General features: G+C 47.0%; 1 protein-coding gene across 3 annotated transcripts; it reads left to right on the forward strand.

Moving 5' to 3' along the window:
• Positions 1 to 225: 225 nt before the first annotated feature.
• FBXO31 (F-box protein 31) lies at positions 226 to 27851 on the forward strand. 3 transcript variants are annotated; one of them, XM_075766009.1, is made up of 10 exons: positions 226 to 639; positions 8034 to 8105; positions 10534 to 10620; positions 15018 to 15094; positions 16357 to 16524; positions 17243 to 17317; positions 19022 to 19131; positions 19863 to 20016; positions 20673 to 21037; positions 22232 to 27851. In XM_075766009.1, exons 1-10 carry the CDS (start codon positions 258 to 260, stop codon positions 22452 to 22454), a joined length of 1713 nt encoding a protein of 570 aa, XP_075622124.1. In that variant the 5' UTR covers positions 226 to 257; the 3' UTR covers positions 22455 to 27851. The 3 variants fall into 3 exon arrangements, with proteins under 3 accessions (XP_075622124.1, XP_075622125.1, XP_075622126.1); XM_075766010.1 differs by lacking the exon at positions 10534 to 10620 and having other exon boundaries at positions 227 to 639; XM_075766011.1 differs by lacking the exons at positions 8034 to 8105; positions 10534 to 10620 and having other exon boundaries at positions 227 to 639.
• Positions 27852 to 27885: the final 34 nt, after the last annotated feature.

Consider the following 27885-nt stretch of genomic DNA (forward strand, 5'->3'; position numbering starts at 1 on the left):
CGTTACCGGCACGGGCACCCCTCCACCGGGTCCGCACCAGGCGCTCGGTCCTCCGCCACGCTAGGGGGCGAACCTCCCGCTGACCGTTGTATCGGGAAGGGGGGGGGAATAACGGCGGGGAGGCGGAACGTTCCGTTATTAGCGGAGGCGTGGCGAGGCTGCAGGAGAGGCGCTGATTGGCGGCGCCGTGCGGTAGGCGGGTCCGGGGGCGCCGCGCGGCGCAGCGCACCGCCCCGTCGGGCAGAGCGGCCGCGGCTATGGCGGTGTGTGCCCGGCTGTGCGGGGTGGGCCCGACCCGCGGGTGCCGCCGGCGGGGGGCGGCGCGGGAGCAGCGGCGCGGCGGCGCCGGCGACAGCGAGCCCGACACCGATACTGACCCCGAGGAGGCGGGAGGCGGCGGCGCCACGGAGGATGAGGAGGCGGCGGAGCGCATCGAGGGCGAGCGGCCCGCGCCTCACCCCGCAGGAGCCGGCCCGGCGGGCCGGGCCTCGCTGTCCCTCCTGGAGCTGCCCCCCGAGCTCCTGGTGCAGATCTTCGGTTCCCTGCCCGGTACCGATCTGCCCAGCCTAGCCCGCGTTTGCACCACCTTCCGCCGCATTCTCCGCACCGACACGATCTGGCGGCGGCGCTGCCGCGAAGGTACCGCCCGCCCCGAGGTGGGGGGCCGGGGACCCCCCGAGGAGATGGCCCCGAGGGGTGCGGGGTGGGGGTCCCGGAGGTTGCAGAGAGGAGGTGGGGCCGGGGGTGCAAGGTCAGGGTCCCGGAGGATGCGGGAGGACGCGGGGGGTGTGGGGAGGTGATGGGGTGTGGAGTGCGGGTCCTGAGGGGTGTGGGGCCTGGGAGTGCAGGGGCCTGAGGGGGTGCGGGTTGTGGGGCCGTGAGGGGTGCATCTAGGGCTCCCTGTGTGGAGGGTGGAGAAGAGGGCAGGTCTCAGGTCTTCTTGGGGCACAGTCCCTTCTTGGTGGCACTTGCTGCAAGAGGGGTGAGGTGTGAGCGGCTCTAGCAAAGGGCATCAAGGTGGGGTTGTGCTCTGGGGTGGCAGCTGGAGGAGAGGAATGGGGATGGGCCCAGGCCTGGCAGGTGATGCCTTCATGTGGGGTGTCCTTGGGTGAAGCGTAAGGATGGAGTATTTCAGGCAGTGAGGAAAGGGAATGCTCAGTTCCTGCAGAATGGGGCTGCACTGGGGAAGAAAGGCGTCCTTGGGTGTGCAGCTGGGGGTCCTGGAGCTGTGGAGGCACAGCACGTAAAGCGGGAGCAGGGAGCCTGCTGGGGAGCGGGGCAGGCCTGGGTAAGGTCATCCATTGCTGTCCTGTCTCAGGAAGTACAGTGCCAGGTTCGGAGGGTTCCTGGTTTGCGTGTGCATGTCCTGGGCTGCGTCTGTTGCCAGGATGCTGTGCTGCATTAATGCAAAGGCTTGTGGGTGTATTTTTTTTTCCAGTACTGCCTCAGTTCTGTGTTGCTGTAGCCCTGCTCTGTTAGGTTGTGATTCTTATTCTTTACTCCTCTTCCTTTTCCTCATATCAGTGTGGTTCTCTGTCCCCTGTTTGTTAATCCAGCGGCCGTCCCACCCTCCAAGGGCTGTTTTGCTGTGCTCATCGTCCCTCTTCGTAGCGTGATCCCGCCAGGTGCATCTGCTGCCAGCACATGAAGTCATGTATATTTTGTTGTTGTTGTTTGTTTTCTGTTTTTAGTACCAGTGAGGGCATCGGGATGAAGAATTTAGGTATGTCAGAGTGGCTGCCTGCCATAGGCAGTGGGATCTGTTCAACTGCATTAAACCTTGCAGGAATGAATTCATGCCTTATCAGCATTATCCAAGAACCCTTGGACAGTACAAAGGCTATACCTAGAAAATGTATACCAAAGCATTGTTATTTTGTATTTCAGCACAGGATGATTCCATTAGCCCAATGGAACTTAACATTGTGTTTTTGGAGACAGGCTAGTAAAACGGCATTCATTCTTTCCTTATACTCCCCTACTGACATAGAGAAAGATGTCCTCAGGGACATTTGTGTATTTCATGAATGGTTTGCAAACCTCACTGGTTAGTCATTTTGATAGGTTATGATCCTGGCAAAATGTATGTAATTTTAAAATATAGGCTAGATTGTCTTGTAAAGGAACCACTAAATTAGGCCTGATAGGGAAATAAATGTATTTATAAAATTCATGACTGCTCCTTGGATTTTCTTGCTAGTATATAAAGCAGTGTTCAAAAACTTCACTGAAATTTAAAGAAACAAAAGGCTTTCTATGGCTAAAGCTAAACTGGACAGGAAGGGAAAGTATTAAGACTAGAGTGCTGTCTTGAGGCCCTTAGCTAGCTACAAGGTGAGATGTGTGTAAAACCAAATTTTTATTCTCTTTTTGCGCAGTTTCCTATATTTCCCCAATGTATCCATTCCAACCACTGTCAGAGAGTGTACTGGTGGACTGCTAGTGTGGTTGAGGTAGATCTTGTACCAAAGGCATGGCATGCAAGCTGTGCTGAACAGGTAAGGGTCAGGTTCTTGGCTGAAAAGCTTACTACCTCTGTGAAGTTCTTACTGCAATCTTTTAACCAGCCATGGTTCTCCAGGCGGTTCCTAATCTGGATTTCGTGCACCATTCATAGTGCTTTGCATTGCTCTACACACCAGTGTAAGTAATTACCATTGTGGTAGTACTGTAACTTTGAGTATTTGTATATGTGAGTATAAAATTGGTCACCATTTTATGGAGCTACTCTGCAGTTAATTTCTCTGCATATATTTTGGTGATGTGTTGCACTTGCTCAGTTACTGAGTGTGTTCAAATCTGAGCGTGCAATTGTGTGATGAGTGCAAGTACTTGAGAACGTATATGGACATCAGGTGTTAGTATAGAAACATGCATATAAAATGTAGAATATCCTGTACTGTATTTCTGTACCAAAACAAGCCACTTCCCAACTGAGGACAGTTTTTAAGTGTGTGCTTGTATCTGCCTGAGTTGATGCATGGCATAGTAACGTGTCATGTGAAGCTGCACGTCCTAGAAACAGAGTGCGAGCGTGAGCGCCTCTCCTAGCATACTCCTTGTATTGATAGCTTATTCACTCTGAAGCCTACTGATGATGTTCCAGAGCTGAGCTCTTTGAGGAAGTAACTGGTAGACTTCAACTTGGTGTCAGTTGCATATGCAAAACTATTTGTGTTTTCAGAAATGCACAACAGTAAATAGACAAGACAATCCTAAAATTAAACAGAACAGTTCTTGTCTGAGAGAAGCTGATTGTTGCCGTGCTTTGTTTTAGCCATTTTCTACCTTCGTCTTGGACAGGAGCAGTGCTGAATGTAAGCAAAAGCCATCGCCCAAGTCAGATGGGGCACTTGATCCTTTGAGCGATGGTATCTTGCGAGCATCCGGAGGGCCTGCCCTGAAAGTGGAGTGGCTTTTGCTGGTGACTCTGAACTGGGAGAGTGCTGGGATTAACCAGAAGTAGTTGTGTAACACTGGCATGGCTGTTTGGACTGTTGTCCTTTTATCATTGTAACTGTTTGGGGTAAACAATGTCTCTGAATTGCTGCTTTGGCAAGAGGAGGATTGCAGTCACTTTCAGGTTTTCTATAAATAGGAGATTGCTGATCTCTGCAGTGGGAGCAGAATTAAAGCCTGTTTCACCCTGGCTGGTGGCCTGACCTACCTTGATTAACACCTGATAGTCCATTTTAAATGGTAACCACTTTCATCTTAAAATAAAACAGTGGAAGTGCAGCGGAACACCCAGAAACAGACCAGTAACTCAGAATAAGCAGATCTAGAACTTGGATGAAAAGGCTTTTGCTTGTGAAAACAACCTCCAACAGCTTTTGGACCTGCTGGAAAATGTCAGCCAAGGTATTAAAGATGCTAACCTTCAGTGACTTTTATAGAAAGAAGTGCCTGTGGGCAAGAGTGGGAAATTTGGTTTATGCACTCAGTGAAGGGACTGTCGCGTGGAGCTCAGGTCTTACAGGACTCTGGAGTATCCACGCAGGAGTTGAATGTACAACTGCTCCCACAACAGGAACAATTTCTCGTAGTGCTGCACCCTAGTAAATGCGAAGGTTGGTTTCAATAAGTCACAAAGCTCTAAACTCTCTTTATGTGAAGTTAAAGCATTGTATAGTGTGTTTCTCTGGTGAACCATCGTGGGCTTTTCTTCATCTCTGACCATGTTCTTTGGATTTTAGACTACAACTTGGCAATGGTTTGCTGATTCTCACTGCTAATGGCAGGTGCTCAGTTGCCATAGCCATCTTTGAGAGGGTTTTCCTTAGACCCATTTGTAAGATCTGAAGCTATCTGTCTTTTGCTTTAGGGTTTCTGCAAACACTTTTCATTTGTTGCAGATCAAATCATCTTTTGCTCAGCTCCGTATTTGTGGCTGCAAAATATCTCGATGGTAACTACAAGCCTTCCCCTGGGAGAAGTGTTTGGAAAGTATTTGGTGTATTTTAATCTGATAGTTCAGCCTTTGGAAACAAGAACCTGGTTCCAAACTTGTCCACCTTGTATTTTGGAGATGCTAGCCTGAGAATCTCCCATTTTTGTAGTGTCTGAAATAATTCAGTAAGTTTCTATGCTCTCTGTTCTGCGTACAGCCTTGTAAACATGCATTTATTTATCCAGAAAAAATTAGAGGGCTTGATTAGTCAGGGTGCAGTTGAAACTTAGCAGTGATAAGGGTGTCAAGCTCCATCAGACATCCTAATTTCCTCTGAATTGCGGATGTCCACATACAGTGCTTGCAGCTGCTTAATGGCATTGCCATGCTGAGAAAGAAAAAAAGCAGTAATTTGGTCTTTGGTATGAGTACAGGGGTTCTTCCTTCTCTGGGTTTAAAGAGCCTTGTTTGGTTGGTTGGTTTGTTTTGAGTTTTTTAAAACTTGTGTGGGCTGCACAGAGGGAGGTGTGTGACATGGCTCCTTGTAGAAAGGAGAAGGGAACACGAGACTTGGAAGAGCGTATGGTGAGAGCAGGCCAGGGAGTAAATTACACTTGCAAAAGTACTAGTGCAGTTCATAAGAAATGGAGACTGCCTTTCCTTTAAATTCCACTGCATGTGACCATGGAAACAGCACTGTGTCACTGTGTCTGTGGTAAATCTTTCAAGCACTCCTTATAAACCTAATAAAACAGGCTTTCCAGCTGGTCAAGTAAGAACTTTAAAACCAATTTCCATCCTTGCTTTTGAAGCAAGACTAAGTAGCCATTTTCTAACGGTATAAATTTTGTGTGTGAATTTCTGTGACTATTAACTCTTCAAAATACTTGGTGAGCTGTTGCACTGAGATATGTTTCCTTAAAATAGACTTAATTGCACTGAAGTGGAATTTCCCAGGAAGATCGAGCCTTTCAAAGCTTTCTTGGAAAAGGCTTTCTATTCTCTGTAATGTTAATTTTATGTCCCTCTTGTCTTCTGGAATAGAAAGAGATGGCCAGCTTTCTTGCTGATAATATTTGGAATTTTTGTAAGCACTGCGAGCTGAGAGGCTGATTTTTCCCATCATGGTGTTACCAGCTCATGAGTCAGAAGACCTTAAGTGATGCACTTAACCCAGAGCTATGCCATCACTCTGGGATTTTGACTCTTGGAGTTGTTTGCTGAACAAAACAGTGTAAGGACTAGTTGTTATAAAACCAGATGAGTGTCAAAGCTCACTAAAACGAGATTATTTTCTTTCTTGACAATACTTTCTTATAAGCCTTGGATATCTAATGTCAAATAGTGTGTAGCAATATCAAAATTCTAAATTTTTCTCTCTCTCTCTTTTTTTTTTTTTTTTTTTTTTTTTTTAAGGAGCTTGCTATTACTTTGGAGAACTGAATCTTTCCAGGAAAAATTTGAACTACAAAATTTAGGAAATGCGTCTTTAGTAGTGGTTTGGCTTTCATAAAATTTCACTGCAGGTTATCAAGGGCACTTGCATGAACCTGGGATGGAGCTTTAACATCAAATTACTTCCCACCCTGTTGTTTCAAGGTACCTGCTGGTAGTGGCTCTGTCCTGGCACTGCATTGAGACTGCACTCAAAGTGATTTACAGATCTACTAGGCAAAACGCTTTGCGAAAAATCAGCGCTTTCTGGAGGAAAAGAGAACGTCACCGGGCTGGTACTGCTGTTAGAGAGCAGCACGGAGAAATGCCATTTGGGCAGGATCCTCCGCATGTCTCCTCCCTTTCTGATGCAGTATAAATATCTTCAATGACAGTGAATTTAATCTAGCTGCAATGCCTGCTGCGCAAAGTGCGCATCGTACTGACTCTGTGGCCAGGTGAGTGTTTGTTTACACGGAAAGAGTTGGCTGTTTCCAAACAGCAGGCTGTGACCACGCTGTTTCTGTCATCTTAGAAAGATCTCTAACTTTCTGATCAGCTGAGGAAACATCCTGTTCCCTCCATCCCTTTGATGCAGTGACCAAACACATACCCACTTGTGTACATATGCAGACCAGTGCTCCAAAGCCGTGCTAAGCCTGGCAGGAGGGACAGACATGGGGTGACCTGCAGGGTGGGTCTGAATTTCCAGCATCCAGCAGAGCTCTGGTTTCACAAATCTGCAGAACGGCTGTGTCGGGTCAGCTGGCCGTAGCCCAGCACTAAATAGCTTGTTTGTGCTGGGCTGGATGTACTATCCCGCAAGCTCGTCTGCTCTCTGGCTAATTGTGCTTCCTCATCCCACCTTGCGTTTGATAACGCTTAGAGCTTCCTCTGGCTTTTGCTACGGAAATCAGCAGGAACTTTGCCACTAACCTTTGCATCTTTTAATGAAGGGCAATGTGTTTGTTGTACCTTCTGCCCACTCTTACCTTTGCTGAAGGTACTTAAGCAAAGTTAGGCAGAACGTGTATTCCCTGTAGCTGGGCTGATGGTGAGCTTTGCACATGCTTTATCATCGTGTACATGTACCACAAGTCTATTTATAGGCAGGAGGAGATTGAATTCATTCAGGGAAACTTGTGCTTTTCTTGTACATGAAAAATGAATTCTCGGTTTGCTGCAGGTTACCAGCATTAGGTAGTGGTATTTGGCAGCCACGGTAGGTTGTTAATTCAAGGAAGCTCAACAGAGGATAAGTTTCATATTTAATGATTTGATGAGGGTCTTCACAGATACACTTTTGCGTCAAATATCTGGCAAATGTTCAGTATTGCTAAGAAAAGCTGGTGTTTGATCTGTAGTGTGGATGTCTTTGATGTCAAGGAGGGTAGTTTTCCACACTGAGATCTATCGGGGTTGCTGCAGCAGGATGTTTTTTGTTGCTGATGATTTTTTGGGATCTCCCTCCTCTCATTTCCTCTCTCTGGTCTTCTAAGGATTTCTTGCATCGAGATGTTAGTACTTGCTTCTATTTTTTTAAAGTTTCTTAGAAGTTTGACATTGACTTCCTGAAAATGAAATGAGAGAATCTCATTTTCTGCTTCAAAGCTGTCTTTAAGATCTCTGGATTGCTTTGTTTTCAGGGTGTTCTGTAAGCAATCAAAGGCATTTGAGCGTACAACAGACCCATCTCAATCTGATCTGCTTTCAAGTGTAACCATATTTGTACATGCTGATGCCTGTTTTATGTCTCCATTTCATTCTTTTTAAAGTCTGACCTTTTCTTTAGGATCGTAATAAGCAGTTTTCCCTGTTGGATACCTCAGTGGGAGTACATAATTACTACACACAATCATGATTTGATCTAAACGGGCATACAGTCCCAGCTGGAATAAGTACGTCTTCCACATTTCACACTCTTCCTGGTCTAGGTGTAAGAATCTGCATCTTTGCTGTGTTGTGTGTTCCTTATGGTGTGTTTGTTGCAGGCATTGCTTGTAAAATGTGTTAGATTCCCAAACTTCAGTATAATTACATCTAGTTTTCTGTTACTTCTTCAGAGCAGCAATAAGATTCTCGGACTAATGTGGCAGCTTGCAAGAACACACCTAATAAGACTGCATTTTTGCTGTAACAGTAGATCTTAAGATCCTGAGTGGCAAACACCTTTGTGCCGGAGTTGACATTGTTATCTGTGTCATTGCAGAATATGGCGTCTGTGAAAACTTGCGGAAATTGGAGGTCACAGGAGTGTCCTGTCGAGATGTTTATGCCAAACGTAAGTGCTAAAGCTAATATAGATCTGTATGTCCTTGCTTAGCACCAATTATGAAAGCATATACTTGTTGAATATTTATTAAACTTTCACGGCATAAGTTATTCAGACTTACTTGCTATAATGGCAGGGGTTTCACCTGTGAAGTTGACATGTTTGGAGTTTTATTTAATACTAAGCAGATGCCAAGAATTGGGATGTCTTGCCCCCGAATCCTTTGGTGGGAAAAGGGCATGTAATTTGACTTTATTATAAAAATGTATTGAGGGTATTTCATCCTTGCCTGTTTTGCCATTTTCAGATCTTGCTAAGGAATTAACTGATATGTTTTCATAGCCCTAATGTAGCTAAGTCTCGACCTCAGTGAAAGGATGCTGTTATACGCTGACAGTGGGAGAGTGCTATAGAGTGTTCCTCTGGAGGAGGAGAGCCTGGCAGGGCTGGGCCTCTACCGAGGTGTTGGTGCGTTTTGGGAACATCTGTGGGAATGGGACTCCAGCTCTTTAGACCCACTGTGCCTTCTGCATGGAAGATGGATGTTATCTGTCTTAGAGTGGGGAGGGGACATCATCAGAGGAGAGAAACCAATTCGGGCTAAGGTCTGAATGGGGGCCTGGATCCATGGTGAGGCCGTCTTTCCCCCATCACCATATCTCGCCCTTTGCAGGCAGAAGCTGAAGTGGTTGCTCAGGGAGCCTTGCGAAGCCCTGAGGAGCTCCCATACCAGCACTGCCAGGCTGTGTTGTCATGGTTCCCCACCACAAATTTTGTAAAACTTTGTGGTTCGTAGGACAAAGAACAAGATGTAACCTGCAGCATGTGAACTATGGTTTCTGGCTGTTCAAATAAGGTCCTGCTTTATGAAACAAAAGCTGTTATTGTCCCACATTACAGCCATGAGAGGTCTCTGCAGGCTTTGCAGATCCAAAACCTGGCTCAGCTTCTACATGTACTGTATTTGCTGAACCTTGAAGCAGTGATGACCTCGAGCACTGATCTCAATGCTGGAAAAGAGGACAGGTGGAAGGGTTTTAATCCCATCTGTAATAGACTTGCTGAGTATCCATGGGTAAATTATTTCATCACCTAGTGTCCCTCTTTACCTATTTGTGCACTAGGACTGGAACTGCCTAATTTTCCTGGGTGGAAGGGCTGAGCAATGCTGAGCCAGCACTTCGGTGTCCACAGAGAAGTCTCATCAGCCCTTGAGGCCTCCCTTTCTTGCCATTCTATCTCATATCTCTGTATGAGGGTGGTGTGGTAACAGCCATACTGTACATACCGTACTGGATCTCAGTTCTGCATTGCTGGTCTTAAATGGCAGACCATATCTTCCTGAGTTGTAGGCTTTTTCCACTACAATAGCTCCATGGTTCAGATTTATTACAGTGATACTTAGTGCTTTTTATATGCAAGTTATCTGTAAAAATGGCCTTACTGGCTCAGAACAATAATCTGTCTCTAGCCTGGCACTGTATTTTGTGGCCATGGCTATGAGCAGTCACCCAGGGAAGACCAAGAAGAGGGAAGCCTATGCAATGCTTTCCTAAGTACTCTCCCAGCTTCTGACTATCCTCAGGTTGGGGGATTTCCACAGTCTAATGCAGTTTGTTGATTTAATAGCCCTCAACAGAGCAGTCTTACACATTTGCTTCCAGTCTTCCCTCGCACCAAAGTAGTTTCTGGATCCATAGCACCCATTGGCAAAGAGCCACACTTGACGTGTGAGCACGGCCTCTGTGATGGACAGCCCTTCTGAGTAAGGGCTGTGTCTGCATCCATTCAGCAATCCTGACTACCAATGGTTACTCTAAAGTCAGAATGCTTGGCAGCTCTTTCTGGCTTTCAGGGATGCACCATCTTAGCTCTCCTGCTCAGATTCAGCAGTTTGCCCTGTTGCGGACATGTAGCAGAACCGTTTCCTGATGGTGTCACCCCATTTTCTCTACTGTCCCATAAACTTCTTTAATTGCGAAAGAGTTAATTTGGGTCTACTGGCAGGACGAACATGCACTTTTCTGCCCACTGAATGTGCTTCTGTAAGAAGCAGTATGGGAAATGAGGAACTGGAAGTGCTAGAAAGCATAACTAATCCGTGTAGTTACTTGGCCTAAGTGGTCTTACTGAGACAGCGGTGCTGTCTCAGTCGCACTGCAGAGTTTGAGGGGGACCCTGATTCTGCTTCAGATTCAGTGGGTGCCATTTGTAAATATTGTCTGTGGGAATCTTGAGCATGCCAAGTTCTGTGTGAGTAATCCTGTGGGTATGCCTGCAACTGGGGCTGATGGAAACAAATGGTGCACCACAACTGGAAGTAAAGTCAAAAGAGAGTTTGACTTTCCTGCGTGGTTGGTCCAGATTCATGGCACTGTTACGTACTGGTTACAGTGGAGCAGAGTTTGCTGGTACTTACCCTGCTGTGTCTGTTCAGGTATAAACCCACGAGTGAAGTCGGGGCGTTTTATGAAAATCCTTCCCGACTACGAGCACATGGAGTACAGAGATGTTTACACCTGCCGTACGTACCTCCTGCTGGTTGATGCTTCCTGCACTAAGCACACACAAGATGCTGCATGGAGTGTGACGTTGCTTTAAGCAAATTATTTTGGGGTGGACCTTGGGACAGTGCGGAGGGTGCTGATTAGCCAATTCTTTCTGTTGTGAGCTAGTGGAGTATTCTGACCCTTTAGAGTGACAGTGTGAGTGGGGCAGGCAATGAGGTAGGTTGGTCTCCTTTTGAAGTGCTTTGAGGTAGAAAATTGTCCTGAATGGGTGCAAAAAGGACCTCCTTTGTTCACAGTAGGGGAGCGCTCTGCTCTTAGTGAATTGCTCCTCTTTTAGAAGAAAGTATTCAGATACCCTTGTGAGGGCTCCAAAAAGCAAGTTTAAATAAGCTCTGGACTGCAAAAAGCTTTTTCTTGATCCAGATGAGCTGCATTCAGATCCACAGCCCTTCCCAGTGAAAAATGCAGAGGCTTCCCATACTGATTCCTTCCCTGCACAGTGAATCCTTTTAAGCACCATCTCCATCTCTAGGAAACATTCTGCTGGTGTTTCAGAGGTTGTGATTTTCCTTCCTTAGTCAAGAAGCTACTCTGGGTAAACTGTTCTTTCCCTTCTAATGTTATGTTGAGGGAAGAATAGTAAAACATTGGAGTTGAATGCTCACTGTTCGGCAGGAGTTGGGGTGGAAGCACTGATGACAGCAGTTAAGGAAGCCAGCAATGTTTGATATTTGGAGGGGGTGTTGAGCTGTCTCTAATGCTCCTTTGGGTCTACAGAGTTTTGCAGACTGGAGTTACTAACTCACCAGTGCTTGAGAATGTAGTTTTTTTGCACACACTAGTAAGCAGTGTGGATACTGCAGACTTACCTGTGCTAAAGAAAGCAGTTGAGCATGGGCCACGCAGAGAAGATGGTGCCTTTAATGTGAGTCATGACAGAACAGCAGCAGTGCTACAGCAGGAATCGGTAGGAAGTTTTAAGTTTGGAGTCCTGCCTGTCAACACCAGCCTTGTTCTGGAGCTGGATGGGAAGGAGAGGCACGTCCCAGCTGCCCCGCAGGATGAGGGATTCCTCTGTAGAATGCTACCTGGGTGTTTGCTCCAAACATGCCATTTGTGGTGGCTTTGAAATGGCATGTTGTGCCGTTCCCTCAGTTGTTAATTCGTTAGCTGCAGCCCCAAACTTCTGATGTCTCATGTCCCTTTTCTCTAGGGGCGTGTTGTATTACTTGGGGAAAAAACAGTGTGGTTTAAGATGCGATTGCCCATTTCTCCCTTTTTCCCCTCCTGTGCATTAAGGCCATGGCCAGGTTTTATCGTATGAGTGCTCCCTAGTTCATATTCATGCAGCATTAGCCAGGTCAGCTCAGATCACTTTCCCCAGGGTTTTAAACTCGCCTGGCTGATGCTTTTTCCACTAGCAGGTCAGTTATAACCAGCTGGAGGGCAGTAACTGCTTACATTGTTCCAACTTATTTTGCTTATAGATACCTTGCTGCATCTGGAGAGTCCAAGAGAGTTGTAGTGGATCAGGTCTTTTCCACTCAAAGTGAGCTACCCCTGCTTTAAAGGCTGCAGATTTCACTGAAAACTCCCATGTTAGGTTTTTTGCATTTCTCTGCCTGTGCTGTCCAAGCTGGACACAGGTTGTGAAATAAGATTTAGTTAAAACAGTGACATCTGAAAGCATCTGCTCTCCTCCTGGTTTAATAACCCATTCGGGGGTTGTAGCTTGTCTATTCACACCTATGGTGTCTGTGGTGCTTGCTTGAATTGCCGTGCATTTGCTCAGTGTGCTTCCTTGTCCTGTGTCTAATGAAGAGCACAGGCATTAGACCTTTCACCGGCAACCTTCTGTTGGTGGGAGTTTGGGCATTCACTGCTTTTCCTAGCCCATTCCCAGCTGGATTCAAGCTGCCTTTCCCTCTGAAGAGCATGTAGGGCTGCTTCTGGGAATGTGGGTAATATCCAGGCTGGGTGGACATTGTACTGAAGCATCCAGTGGATGTGTTTTTGCTCCATTTGGCAGGATGTGGGCTCAGAAATTCAGATAGGCAAAAGGCTTCTTCAGGATTGGGAAGAGTAGGCAGTGTGCAAAGGAAAACCTTGGAGAAAGACCCAAGTGCTGTTTTCTTTCAAGGAGCAGGGAGGGAAACAACTGTCAGATCCATCCTGTCTCCTGCCAGGGAGAGCCAGCGCTGGAATTCATCAGGTTTTCCCTGCAATGAATATAGCTGCTGGCTCGCTGGAGCCCAGAGACACCCCAGGCTTGAAAATGGAGCTGTGCTTTTGCTTTGAGACTTGCTGGGGCCTTTGGCCGAGTACCAGCATTTTCCCCAGTAACTTCCTTGTTGGTGTGTAGGGAGGCTAAGGCTCACGTTGCCGCCTGGTTCCCATCAGCTCATCTGGAGACTTCTGTGGTGCCAAACAGCTGGGGTTTTCAAAAATTAAAATAGAAGAGCTGCCCTCAATCGTGGTGCAAGCTCAGCACAGAAGTTGCTATCCAGTGGATAAGATTCTTCTGGAGGCGAATGGGAATTTTTGGCCTCCTCCCTCCTTTGCAGCCCCAGGTTTCTGCGTGGTTGCGGCAGATGGTGAAGCAGGCTCTGTCTGTGACCCAGCCATGTTTCCTGAACCGCCACAGCTCCTGGCAAACCGAGCTGCAGCTGGAGCCGGCTGTTTACTCAAAGTGAGCACACAAGCTACCCACGATAGGTGTATGTGGTGGTGTGGAAGGGCTTGCCTTCTCAAGCAGACGCTTTCCCCGCTGTTGAAAAGTCCATTGATTGTAGCTACAGCTTTGAGAGGGCTTCAGACAGGAGCTGAGGGAGGAGGGACATCCTCAGTTCTCTTGGATAGCTTAGCATCAACTTTTCTGTCCTAAAAATAAAAAAAAGCTGGGTTTTGTCAGCTCCATGCCAGACAGGGTAGAAGGCAGATTGCGGCGGGTGGAGCGGCTTATGCACATACCATTTATTAATATGTAATTACTGCACTGAGACGAGAAGACTGGGAATGTGGTTTGCTTGCTTGCCTTAGTGCTGTTTGTGCTGCACTCGGTTCACTGGGTGAAACCAGGCCGTCAATCTTAAATTGTTTACTGCACAGGAAAAAGGCTCCTCCAGGCCAGTTGGCAGCAGCTCCGAACAACCCTCCCCGCTGTCCTAAACCTCTGTGGAGGTTCTCTGCTTTGGTGTAATGAAAACACTCCTATAGTTCTTGCTATTTTAAGTTAGTTAACGAAACAAAGCTATTGTAACAGCTGCACTGAAACACAATTCTTCCTATAAATTGATGCGAAGTAAAAACCATTATTCAAGCCAGTCCTGTAGGTTAAAACGGGTTATTGTGGCCTTCTGAGTTGGCCATGAACATCATTGCAAGGCAAGTGTAGTATCTTCTTGCCATCTTCATAGAAATAATCTGCATCCTGTTGTTCCTGCCCAAAATGCCAGATTGTGTGTAATGTCTTCACGTGAAGGTTACTGGTCATGTCAGGAAATTATATGGACAAAATTAATGGCTGACTGTAAGGACGGGAGGCAAGAAGCATCTCTAAGCTTTCCTCAAGAGAGGAGGTTTGTTGAGATCGTTCTGTAATAAGCATTTTCTCCTGTTTGCTGGAAACCTTCCTACTTGTCCTTCAATTTTGGTGGGATTGAAAGTGCACCTAGCTCTGAGATGAGACACAGAGAAGCCTCACCTGCTGCAGTAGTTTTTGAGGGGGACTTTTGAAGCGGCTTTTGGGCACTGCTGAAATGTAGCTGCTTGCTTAGAATTTTTAAGGCCGTTACTGACCTGGTAACACCACCAGATCTCCTGAGCTGGCATGGTCTGTGTGCTTTGCCTGTGCTCTCTCAGTGGCTGTTTTTAAGGATGCTTAACTCTGGAGACAAGTTTGTCTATACAAGGCAGGGAAATTCTTTCAAAATATTCAAATTTCCCTGTTCCTTACTGCCTTTCTGCCCTTCCTTATTTTCTGTTGCTTTGCAGTCTGAGGCTTCAAGTGCATTTTTGGTAACTGGAGATGGCAGATACTTTATTTGTTTTTAGCTCTGGGTATATCACGTGATTTGTATTAACAGGACCATGTTGCAAAAGTTTTCTGGGAATTCCTGGTGAGGTATCTGGTTGTGTAAAGTCCTGGAAAATAATTCTGGCATCTCCACTGGGCCAGGAGCAGGGCTGCAGAGAACAACAGAAATCTGTGTGAGCTCATGGGAGGCCTCAGTTCAGAACTCCCTGGTTGTGGTTGGGTGAAACCAATTTTCTCTTCCTTAGTAAAGGCAGTTGTGGGTGGTGTTGGTCAGTGTTGTGTGCAGTCTGGTAGCAGTCTTCCTTTTTCTTTCTTTTCCCAATATGCCAATTCCTTAGCGTGATGCGCTCACTTGAGTGTCTCACTGTTCCCTAGTGCTGCACCGATACCGACACATCCTGGGATTATGGCAGCCGGACATCGGGCCCTATGGGGGACTGCTGAACGTGGTGGTGAGTACCTCATTCTGGGGGCTGTGGTGTCGAGGACTGATGAGTCTTTTCTTTAGCACTTTCTAGACCTGGTTGCCATCTCCATGCTATTGAGAAGTGCCAGATTGAGACCCAGAGGTTGCTTCTTGGATCTTTTCAGCATCACACCTTTCTCCAGACAGTCCTTTTGTTTTTCAGCTGTATTCCAAACAGCCACAGGAGGACACAGAAAACATGAGCAATGTTTCAGGGAAAGGCTTGATTTAGAGTTTTAATGCCGGTATTCCAGTGGCTGGCACAGGAGTCCATTCCTTGTGCATTGAGCACAGCAGAGGCTTCAACGCTGGCGCGTTGCTTCCTGCATTATCTTGGCCCACAGCTGAACATTTTGCAAAGGGTTTTGCACTGGAGTTGGTACACCTCTGCTTCCTGTAGTATGCAATACTTTTCACTAGCTGTGTCTAATGCATCAGACGTGGGGATACTGGTGCAAGACCTGTGGAGACTGGCAGCTCTTGTTTTGCTGGGGAGAGCAGTTAATGAACAACGCTTGACTCTGCATTGGTGAGAGCTGGGCCAGAAGTTTGCCTGAAGACCTTGTTCTTTGCACCAAGGTTCAATAGCTGACAGGTTGAAGCATAGCAAATCACGAGGCCTTTAGGTTTGCAAGATTGTCTTTATAAAGACAAGCGTGCCTCTGTGGCTCTGCTCTGCTTTCATCTCAGAAAGAAATATCTTTTCTCTGGAATTGCAGGGCTTGAGGGGAAGGATTCTGTTAAGCATGCAGGAAGAGGGCTGGCACTTGTAACTCTCAGCAGAGGAGATTGTTGCTTCCTGTGCTGTCTGTGAGTAATAGAGCCAAATAATTCCTTATCCAAAAGGCACGGATAATCATGAGAACCAGAATTCCTCTATTTGAGTATCTGCCAGCATGAGCTCTCAAACCAATTAGAGTTTCACTAGCTGTGTGGTCTCTTCAGTGCAGCCTCTCCCCCTGGATCCTGCGCACCAAGCATCCGTCACAAAGTCGTTTGCAGTAATAAAGGCCTGATCATTTTCCAGTGGTGCAGAAAGCCTTGTAAAGAAACCCTCTCCCTCTTCACCAGGGGTGTGCTGTGAGTGCATATGGTCTGATTTAATTGCTGGAAAGCAGTTTAGAAATGGAGCAAGCTGTTCTACAGCTCCTGCCCTGTTGCAGCATAGGCCCTGGAGCTGTTTGCTGCAAACTCAACAGAAAACGTGCGAGTCTGATCTTGTACGCTTTGTCTCCCATCCCTCTGCAGGTAGATGGTTTGTTCATCATTGGGTGGATGTACTTGCCACCTCATGACCCTCATGTTGATGATCCCATGAGATTCAAACCTCTCTTCAGGATTCACCTCATGGAGAGGAAATGTGCAACGGTTGAGTGTATGTATGGTCATAAGGGACCTCATAACGGCCATATCCAGGTGAGCTCTTCTAGCGCTTTCAACATCTGTCCTAGGTGCGGTGTGCGTGCGTGCACATTGGCTCTGGAAATGGATTCATAAATAAACTATGAGAATTTTATTTAAGGGATGTGGCTTTCACCACCTTGTTGTATGCATGGATGCCAGCTTTACACTCATTATGTGTCTGACAAGTTGTGTGGGCTGTTCCCCACTCTGAATTTGTTCACTGGCAATAGTACAGCAAGGCTGTTATACAGTCTTCTGTTGGACTGGAACAGGCAGGGAGGGTGGGAGCACCGGTATATGTACAGGCTGGGGGAAATGATCCACAAAATGGCCTTGTGCAGCTGGTAAAGGTGTCCAAGCAGACACACAGACCTGTTCTGTTTTACCGCTTGCTCTCAGACCTTGAGAAGTTGATGTAGCATCCATTCAGTACATTGGATGCTTTGAAAAGCTTCCCGAGAGGTTGTTTCCTTTTCTTTGAGGGAGGAAGCTCAAATAGAGAAGCAACTTAAAACGACCCTCTTTCATTAGAATGCATTGGGGTTTTATTGCTTTTGTTTCTCTATTCTGTAGCTGATGCATTTGGTTTCACGTAGTGATTTCTCTGTTGTAGCAAATTCAGTAACATTTGTTGTATAAAGCGTTTATTCTAAGCAGTCTTAGTTATGTCATCCTAGGCATCTCTAATCAGGTCTGTAACCTGTTAAATTCTCCTCCATGGTAACTACAGATTTTAAAGAAGGATGAGTTCTCCACAAAATGCAACCAGACAGATCACCATCGGATGTCAGGGGGAAGGCAAGAGGTAACAGTGCTTTGCCAAGAGTCTGCATTAAGGCTGTTTGTATGTCCCCTTTGATAAAGCATTGCTGTCTTACCTAAGCTCTTAGCTAATGTTGGGGTTGGGGAGGTGGTCTTCTGCCTTCTAATTTCTTTGTATCTGAACATACGTGAAAACCCAGGCTGGTAGCTTCTGGCTGATCTACTGTGATCTTTCATAAGTGAGTAGAATTGATCTGTGACTTGAATCAAAACTTAAAGTGGCCACACTTGAATAACTGCAGGATCCTGGGGAACCTCTTCTATACTTGCCAAGGTGTGGTTTAAGGATCCAGTATATGGGATCAGTTCAGTGTTACATCTGCAGAATGTCCAGATGGAGATCCTGTGCCTTACTTCAGTGCGGAAGGGGGTGTTGGAGCAGGCTGTTAGGTCCATCCTGTTGAGCAAAAAGCTGTTTTAGGCAGTTGTCTGTGGCAGGGTGCTCTTTGAGCCCCAGCACTCTTTTTCTTCCTGTGCTGTGACACCGTTGCTGTTTGATAGCAGGTCTGTCCAAAGAAAGACAGCAACATGTATTGTATGCCCTGCAGCACTTGCCAGGCACCGATCTCTGTGGTATTGCTGCCTGTACAATTAAAATCTTTCAGACATGCCTAATACTGAGTACCAGCTGCATTTGAATACCTGCTTGTCAGTGGGCACCTTTCTACTGCTTATCGTCTTGGTGGAGGGATTAAAAGTTTCATTTGGTTGTTTATCCTGGATCAGCTATACCCAGCAAGGCAGATTCCTGACTCAAGCTACATGGTTTAAGGTGCAGGTATAAATGTTAGGATGAAAACCTTCAGCTAATACCTGTTCCAGGTAGTGGTGTTTGCTGCCAGCTAGTTAAATGTGACAAATTTGATACTTCAGTTGCTTCTAACAAATGCTTTAAAATGCCTGTCTACTAATGGGAAACAGCTGGGTGAAAGGTTTAGTTAGTTTTGTAGCAGATGAGAAACGCTTTAATACTTTCAAAGCACTGCGTTAAGTGTGCGTGGCATTATGGTAATTGGAAGATCTGGCTTTCGAAGATAAAGCAAGCAGGTTTGGAGTATCACTGGGTAGGCTGCTATCTTAGCGTAGGCTGTTATCATGCTAACTCATGGTAGGGTATTAACTTGTCAGAGCTGCTGTAGAGGTGCTTCAGGAGATGTTTTCAAAGCACCCTTTGGATTTAGATGCATCAGTATTAAATCAGCAGGATTTAACCTCCTAAATCTTCACTACTTTTCAGAAGCTTCCCCTTTTATGTTTAACATGCCAGGATAGGGCACAGGAATCAGCTTATGGGCACACAAATGAGTTACTGCAAGGTAAGGCAGGACGTAAAGGAGTAGTAGATCAGCTACTTTGCAGTAACAGATGATGCTTATGCTTTTATTCTGAGGAGGCAGATTGGTTGTACCTGTAATTTATTTGAAGGGAAGCATGTTTGTTGTGTAGCGTCTGGCAGCTATAGGGCAGTTAGCATTATCACTACTTGTTAAGCATATTTCCAAACCAGCTCTGTAGCAACATGTGCTTGTTCCCAAATCCAGTCATGATCTTCTGCCTTTGACAGAGCATTTGTCTTCTCTGTGGGTCTGCCAGTGAATCGTGCTGACAAAGCAAAGTCACGTTGGAGTCCGTCACTGTGGCAAATGAAACGCGTTTATTTTCTCCCTTTTCTCTTCTTGTGTTGCAGGAATTCCGGACTTGGCTAAGGGAAGAGTGGGGTCGGACTCTGGAAGACATCTTCCATGAACACATGCAAGAGCTCATCTTGATGAAGTTCATCTACACCAGCCAATATGAGTAAGGGCACCAACTCTTTCTAGGTATTGAGGCTGCTGCAACTTCAAGAGCACGTGGGATCGTTTGTTCCGAAGACAGGGTGCTTGCAATGGGCTTTAACAGGCAGGGGAATGTTCTGTCTCTGCAGGCGCTGTGCAAAGATATGGTGACGCATAGTGTTTTCCACTTGTACAGAGAGATGAGACGCAATGACAGCAGTAATAAGGTTCCAAGTTCTTTACAATAACTATGCACAATAAGGTGATTTTAGTCATTTCACTGTGTTTAATTTGAAGACAGAGCAAATACCCGTGATCCCAAGGAGCTGCCTGCTTATTATCCACATTAATAAGCAGCATGCTTTGTAGTGCGCTAGGCAGAAATCAGACAGTCCCTGAGAACTGGGGTTTTTTTTTAACTGTTACTCTCAACTTCAAATAGCAGCCACCTCACTGTAGCAGATGTTTAAATATGCTTCATTCTTAGGTTCTCCAGAAATCCCAGGGAGCAAGGAGGTTTACTGTGACCTTGCTGCAGGAGCCTCCTGGTGTGCTAACAAGGACTGGGAGAGAGAAGTGAAGGGAGGGAGTGCTTGCAGAGGTCTAAATGGAATGTTAAGCTAGTTGGTGTTGCTGAAAACAGAGATCCCACCTCTCGACGACATCCCAAAGCTGCCTGGAGGAGCAGACTGCAAACATGTTCCTCATGTTGAGGGATTCTCTTAACCTCTAATCTTTTGGGTTTTTGCGCAGCAACTGCTTGACATACCGACGCATCTACCTCCCTCCTAGCAGCCTTGACGACCTCATAAAGCCAGGTCTCTTCAAAGGAACATACGGGAGCCATGGGCTGGAGATTGTCATGTTGAGCTTTCACGGAAAGAAAGCGAAGGGGACTAAAATCACCGTGAGTGCATTTTGCTTTCTCTCGATGCTTGTTGAAGTATTCTCTTCTTGATGCCGTGGATTCATAGGAGAGATCTCTGTCTGGGAGGCAGTCAGTTGTTGCCACCCCAAACCCTGCTCCTCGTGAGGATTGGTGGTATTGAATGAATTTTAACACACGTACAGAGTAGCTAGAACCAGCTCTGCAGAGTTTCTCATGACGCCTCCTGGCTCCCCTTTCCTTTCCTCTCCCTTCCAGCTGCTTTCTGTGAGCAGCTGGTAGCAGGTCCCTGGAGATCACTCACGTGTATCTGAGGAGCAGGTACCAAATGTTGGCAGCTCTTCACGGAAGCTAGGCTAGCGAGCTCCTTCCTCTCTGCAGGGAGGGACTCTGACAAAATGCAGTTGCAGCTTTGACTTTCTTTCACCCTTGCAAGTACAGCCTGGCTCGTAGCTTTTGATTCAAAATTCTCTTTCTGGGAGGGGGGAAAGCAGAGGTGATGTAGACAGCTCAGGTAACAGTGAACAAGGTCTGAGTTTGTGGGGGTTTTTTTGCCCACTTAGTTATTGTAGAATAGGGTGAACTATGGAGAAGTCAGGTGATGGATGCGGGAGGATACGGGTCTGAACTCTGCAGCGCCCTGCCTTTGCAGCCATGCTGTTCCTTCCTGTCTCTAGGGAGATCCCAACATCCCAGCTGGGCAGCAGACTGTGGAGATCGACCTGGCACATCCTCTGCAGCTACCTGATGTTGAGAACCTTCGCGATTTCAGTGAGCTCTCTCGCATCGTCCTGGAGGTCCAGGAGCAGGTGCGTCGGGAGGAGCAGGAGGAGGAGCACCGGCAGGAGGAAGAGGACCGCTCCCAGCAGGCTGTCTCCCAACCTGCCGCGAACCCCCTGGGAGGAGAAGGTGCCGAGGGGGAAGAGACTGCAGCTGGGGCAGAGGGGACGACCCAGGATAAGGCACCAGCTTCCCGGCCCTTCGTGCTGCCCATGGGAGTCATATCGAGGAATGAAGACTATCCCCGGACCTGCCGAATTTGGTAACGCGGACTAGTGGTTTTACAGCCTAGTCGCACGGGTCACTTTTTGAAACAGAAGAGGGGGAGTCTTTGAGGCGTGTTCTGTATTTGCTTGCCCTTTACCTGCATGCAGATCTCTCAGCCGCTTGTGCTCAGATTTTCTGCTGCTGCTGCCCTGCCTCCCACGCTCTGGGTTGCTCCCTCTCTTTCCTACCACAGCGTCATCTGCCATCTCGCTTCCTTGCTAGATTTTATCCTGTTACTTCTGAAGCTAGCTTCTCTCCCGTATCCACCACCCCCCTTTTTTTTCCTTGGTGTTTTGTTTCCCAGAGCTGCCCAGTGTGTATATTTAGAGATCTGTTCAAGCTGCTTCCCATTTCTGTGTGTGTCACTTGTGTTCCTTGGCTGTGGGAATGCTGTGCTCTCTCCCACCCCTCCCTGGCCTCTGGTGCCTTGGGGTGGGGCCAGCTCTGGAAGGTGCTGAGCACCCTGAACAGTAGGTGCAAATATGCAGAGCGCCTTGTTGAATGGGACCTGGAGTCAGTGAAGCAGCATACTAAATGAAGTGTGGCAAAAGAGCCCAAAAGCTGAGGCTTAGGCAGGTGACCTTCAGCCAAACATCTGTGCTCATGGAAAAACCTACCAATAGCTGGTTAATCCCAGAAGGCGCCTGCTGTCACAACTGAGTTGTGTTTGAATAAAACCCTGCTCCACCTGCTGCTTGCTTGGAGGTTAGGCTGACCTTTACTCCTCCCCAGCTCCAGTTAGATTTTTCTTTCTTTTTTTTTTTTTCCCCCTCTTCATTCCCCTGGGTTTTGTCACAAGGTTTGCCTCTCTGGTCACTCTCTCGACATGCCTTTCCTCTTCTGTGAGGATTGTCTGGGCCTGGGTTGATCCTTAAGTTGCGGAAGTAAATCTCAGATGGATTACTGGGCTGAACTACAGAAAAATTCAGCCTTTGTGTGCAGGTGCTAATTAAAATAGCTAAAAGCAGCAACCTCCAAATAGTACTGGATAGTTTCTTTTCTTAAAATGGTATCAACAGTGTTTTGTGCTGTGTGATAAGCACCTGGCACTGTGTTTGACAATGGCTTGATTGTAGCTTTGTATGTGTTTTTCTTTTTAAATTTCTTTTTATTAAATATTGTTTAATTATGGCTGTTCTCACCTCTTTTTTTTTTTACTTTTTATTTTTATATTCTTCTCTCCCTGCAGTTTTTATGGAACGGGGCTTATTGCTGGCCACGGCTTCACCAGCCCTGAGCGAACACCGGGTGTTTTTGTTCTCTTTGATGATGATCGCTTTGGATTCATCTGGCTGGAGCTAAAGTCCTTCAGTCTCTACAGCCGGATCAAGGTCTCCTTCCAGAACGCCGAAGCGCCTTCCCGTGAGGCTTTTGATGAAATGCTGAAGAACATTCAGTCGCTGGCTACTTGATGGGTGATTTGTGATGGACAGGGCTAGGGGTTGCAAAGGCTGCTGCACTCCCCAGCCAGGGCTGCGATGGGGATTCCTCGCTCTCGGTACCTCTGAAAAAAAGCATGCACTTTTAATAAAGCCTTTTTACCCCAAATGTACACATCCCAGTTAAAATATCCATGACTGCCCTTTCCTCCCTGCCACTCCACACTGCTCCCTAGCAGTCTTTGTTACCCAGTCTGTAACATAGCTTTGTATAGCTGAAGGGATCCTGCAGAGGAGGAAACAGACCTTTCTTCTTGCAAAAAGAATGTACTGGAACAAAAATAACTCCAGGTCAGAGCTGGATCAGAAGAACATCTAATTGACTGGATGGACAGAAGCCCTCTGCTCTGACCATTAGCAATCTCCTGTGGAAAGAGCTCTTCTTCAGGGAAGGGACTCGTTTAAGCCTTTGTTGTGTTCTAGGCCGATCTATTCTCCTGGAAGACTTGCTTAACCCTCCTGAAAACCTGTGCGGTCCCCCACTGCAGACTGGCTGGCTGCTTAATGATAAATTGCATCAGCAGTGACAAAGCACGTCCTCCTCTCCAGAAACCTTTCTCTGGCTGCAGCGTTGTCAAGAGAGGCTGGTGTAATACCTGCACCCTTGGCATAGTAATTGGAGTGGGTGGTTTCCTTTTGAGAAATTCCCTCAGCTTGGCAGCAAGGGGAGGATTCCCTCTGTAAATGACTGTGTGTTTAGCGTTGCCCTAGCTTCTGGAGCTTGGTGGATGTGCTGTCCCTGGGGCTCTGGGTCTGGCTGTTGCCCTGAGCGTAGAGGAGACGATTCTTAGAGGAGCTGGGTACGGAACTGGAAATGAGTGTAAACTGCAGAAGCTGGTACATTCAGAACTGGTTTTGTACCTGAAGGGTTCACCTCAGATGTTTTAAACTGGGCCTGAAAATGTAAAGGAAGGAGGAAAAAACTGTGAAATAAGCCCAAATGCAGCCTGCTGACTCCTGTGGCCCCGGTTACGTGCCATTCTTGGTTCAGATTGCCCTACGCAGTCTGAAGGAGCGGTGAGGGATTCTCCTAATACTGCTGTGGCTTGTTCTGGCACCTTTTAGGGTTGGTGCTGACAGGTGGGTGCTGCCGCTCCACGCCCAGGACCCTTCTGTTCCCTTTCTAGTTGCTCTTGTTTCATCCCAGATGATTACTGCTTCCACAGAAGGCTCCTGGGCTTCATTTCTTTCCGTGTCCTGGATTTCTCCGCTGGGAAATGTGGGCTGCAGGCTAGGGAGCCGGGTTCCCCATAGACTGTCCTATGCAGGAAAATCTGTACCAGTGCTAATCTACTGTGAGTTGTGCTTAAAAACCATCTCAGCATTTGCGTCAGTGTGAGTTATTAATCATGTGTAGGAAGAGACGACAGGGATCCTTATGTAGGAAGAGAAAAGAGCCATTTGTAAGGAAGCTCTTGGTTACAGGCAAAATGCATCCTTTGTTGTGGTTCGTCTCTGGCTGTGATTATAAACTCCAGGTTTTCTTCTCTTCCTGCTACCAGCTGGATCAGTGTCTAACAAAACTCTGCCTTGACATCTTCTGCAGGTTTTGGTTCGTAAATGTGTCTGTACATGCGTTGCACTGGGAGGATGCGGGCCCCTTCTATGGAGAAGTTTCAGTCACTGCCTAGTTTCACTGCGAGCGGCTTTTAATTCTCACTCTCACAAGGGCTTTTTGCCATTTCTGGCTCTTGAGTGTTCCCTCAAGCTGTGTGAGAACCGAGTCTCCAGCAGAGACTTTGAGCAGAAGGTCACGTCACTCACAGGATTAATTCCTGTCTCTTTGGATATAGTTTTATAAACCTCTGGGAATTTGAAGGTGATTTGAGGCACTTTTTCCTTTGTTTCCTGCTGCTTTGTTAGTAGTAGAAAACCTGCCTCGGTGTTAGAGGTGAGGATCTGAAGTGCTATTGCCCTTCTAGTGAATAAGCTATAACAAGTCATTTGCTTCTGAGCAGCCCGCTGGAGGTGTTCTGTCAGCATCACCAGAGCGAAGAGTTGATGTGGATCTTACCCCATCACGTGGGGCTGGGAGAGAGGAAGGGTGGCACTTCTCCGACCCTTGGTGTGTGGGCAGAAAGGTGAGCCAGAGCTAAAATCGGGCATCTCAGCCTTTTGCTGCAGCCGCCAAGCTGTGTGCAGCAGGAGAGCATCTGCTTAATCTTGTAGCCGGGGGTTTCCAGCTTGATGATGCGGATTTCTGGGATACCTAAAGACATTAGGTATCTGGGTGGCCAGTTTATCTGGGAGCGTGCTGTTAGGCTGGTGCAACCAGTGTGTTGGCTGCTTTGTGTTCTCCCTAACGGCCTAAAGGGATGAGAGAGGTCCCCATGGGCAGCTGTTTGAATCGCTTGTCCTTGAAACCAGCTCTGCTTCAGCTGCCGATTGTGGATTCCTCTTCCTTTCAATGTCCCCACTCACCTGAAAAACTAAAAATCCTGAAGTTTTACTTAATAGTTTTTGCTGCTGCTTTTTTTTTTTTTTTTAAGTCAGGTTGAAAATCCAGGCTGTACTGAATGCAGACAAGCACTTGGCCTGAGACCCGAGTCACTGTCTTGTAAGTACAGACGCTGACACTGTAGCCGGTCTCCTCCCTGCTGTGTTGGGTTGGCCGAGTGTGTAAAGGTGGTGTAGGTATGTTCCACTGCTGTCATAAAATGCTTTTAGTAGTAGTTCCCTGCAGCTTAAATTCCCCTGGATATCAGGAGTCTGCTGGGGAGTGCAACCCCATGGATAGCAGTTTTGCTCGAATACAGGTCTGCTCTGTGCCTTGGGCCAGGACCTGTTGTTGGCTGTTGGCACAGGTTGTGCATCTGCTGTTCTCCAGGCTCAGATGGTTCTTCTGCTTGTAGCTTGTCCCTTCTGATCCTTTTCGGTGGCAGTGTTAAGGGTGTCCCTTCTGAAGGCGAGACCTGCTTGGCTGGCCAGAGGGAAGGGCTTTGCAGAGGCTTGGTGCCCTCCAGGAACTTTTCACAGCTCAGCTTTGCCCCTGGAGAAGCATCTTTCTATTTATAGTGTACCTGATTGGCCTCAAAACGTCAGAATGTGTTAGTCCCGATTAAAAGCAAAACTGCTGATACACCATGGCTTTATTCTGTCTAGAGCAAAGGCAATGAAAACAGCAAATTTTGTATTAATACTCCTCTGCCTTCTCTTCTCACCTTCTGCTCCTCAAAGCCTGGCAGGATTTTGTGGCATTTCAGAAGAAAATTCCCTCTGATTTGGCTTTGGGTGAGGAAAGCTGTCAAGGCAGTGAATTTGGAGAGACTGGCATAACCGCTCTGGGTGCTCCTGTGCCTTGGCTGGTTCCTTTGTGCACGGCTACATCAGTTCTTTCAGAGAAAAGCAGAGTAACACGATGAGGAGTTACACCTTGCAGCTCTGAAAGCTTTGGGAGAGGAGAACGAGCAAGAGGAGTGCAGCCAGATTTAGCGGTAGGCAGTTTGGATCGGAGCATCGCCCATGGCCGAGGGGGGTGCGACCGCAGCCCCGGTCCTGCCTTCCCTCGTGGTACCCGTGGGAAGCAGCGCTGGCAGTACAAAATTTTCCTGTACTTGCTTGTGTTCGATACAGGCTGTACCACCCTCCTGCGCAGTACGTCTCGGAGCATTCCCTGCTTGCTTCCTAGTTGTCCAGCTTTTGGGGATGTTTCTGGGAGCTGTTGACAGGGATAATGTGTGGCAATGCCTTGCAGATGGTGATAAATTTCTGGTGCTGACGTGTACTCGTCCTCTTCGCTCTGTAGAAAATCTTGGGGGCAATTGGCTTTATTTCTTGATCCCAGATGGGTGGAAAGTGCTGGGGAAGATGGAAAACAACTCGTCAGGGGTAGGAATCCTCTCGTGGCAGGAGCCTTATTGCCCCAATAGCCACAGCAAGACCTAGGGCTGAATTCTAGCTCAGGAGCAGCAAGGGAGTGACTGGCTTACGTTGCTTGCGCTGCGTTTTGCTCCTAGATCATCCTTTCTGTCTTGTCAAAACACATGGGTTTGGCCAGCTGGAAAACAGAAGCATGGAAGATCCTCATCCAGCCGGTGTGTTTGTTTGTGTTGGGCCTGATTTCGGAGCTGTAGATGTGCTGTGATCAGGCGTTGCGGCTGCAGGAGACTCGCTGCAGTCCACATGGACTTATCAGGCTTTTTTTTTTTTTTTTTTCTTTAATTGAGGAGGAGGAAAAAAGGACGGAATTACTTTGGCTGTCAGCTTCCCTGCGGAGTGAACGGCGCAGTACTGCCGCGGCTGCTCTGGAGCGGGACAGCAGAGGTTGGATGGCGATTAGTTAGGAAATTTGTACTGGGGAGAAAGCAAATTCGTGTGCAAGCGTGCTTGGAGGGAAAAAACCTTTTAAACAAGGATGACTTTTTATTGCTTTTAATTAATTTAAAAATAGTGGAACTTAATGGGAGTGTTGGGTGTTGTGTGGAAATGGGTTGTATAATCTCGACTTGCTAGTTTAGGAAATGATAACGTATTAACTCTGTCTTGTAGCTGGTTGCTCACGTGGCCAATAATCTTCTGTTGCGTTCAGCTGCCAGAGGATTGCGTGCTGGCCTTGGCGCCGCGGGCCAGACGGACAGCATAACTTACCAGTTGGGTAGTGAAATATTTGAGATGTGTGATCAGGCGGCGGGGTGGAAGATAAGGTACCAAACTGTGAGTGCCACTCACTTTTTTTTTGTTTGTGTGTGTGTGTGCTAAATTAAAATGTATGATTCTGGTTTTTGTTTGGATTGCAGTCTTTTTAATTTTTTGAGGAAAAGAGCACTCAGATCGACCGTGTTCATTAGCTTAATTAAAGCAATCTGCACTTTTTTCATTGATTAATACTCCTGCTTCCCCTAAGCAGGTGTACCCTGTTTCCGTGTGTATTTTGCACTCACCACTTTAACGTGACACCGATGGATTAATCTGGGCATCTCCTGTAGGCTTTGAGTGTAAATAAGTCTCTATAACGTGCCCCGTCGTACTTATTTAAAAATGAAAGGGGAAACACCAGCTCCCTGTTTCATACGGAGGGTAGCGCAGAGGGAAACGGTGAGCTTTTCTTTCTGAAATGCCGTTTGACATCAAACACCTCGGTTTCATGCCACAAATATCCATGTGGAACGTGATAACTGTAGTTTAAACAACTCGCCTGCTCGGTCTGCTCCCCTGTCCGAAGGGATGGATGGGGTTTTGCTTGTCCTTTTGTTTGTGAGTTTGAGAGGAACGGGCTGTATAAAAGCCAGGCGTGACTTTGCAACACTTGGCCTGCTTCATCCCGAGTATCAGAAAGCTAAGCAAAACATGTGTGACTTTTACACCTGATCATTGTTACCCAAGGAGCCTTTTCCAGTTTCAAATAATAAAAAGGAAAGTTTTGTGAACTTACTTCTGTTTGCTTCTTTTTTTTTCTTTTTTTTTT

The sequence above is a fragment of the Balearica regulorum genome, chromosome 13, assembly GCF_011004875.1.
Source record: "Balearica regulorum gibbericeps isolate bBalReg1 chromosome 13, bBalReg1.pri, whole genome shotgun sequence".
Classification (NCBI taxonomy): Eukaryota; Metazoa; Chordata; class Aves; order Gruiformes; family Gruidae; genus Balearica; species Balearica regulorum.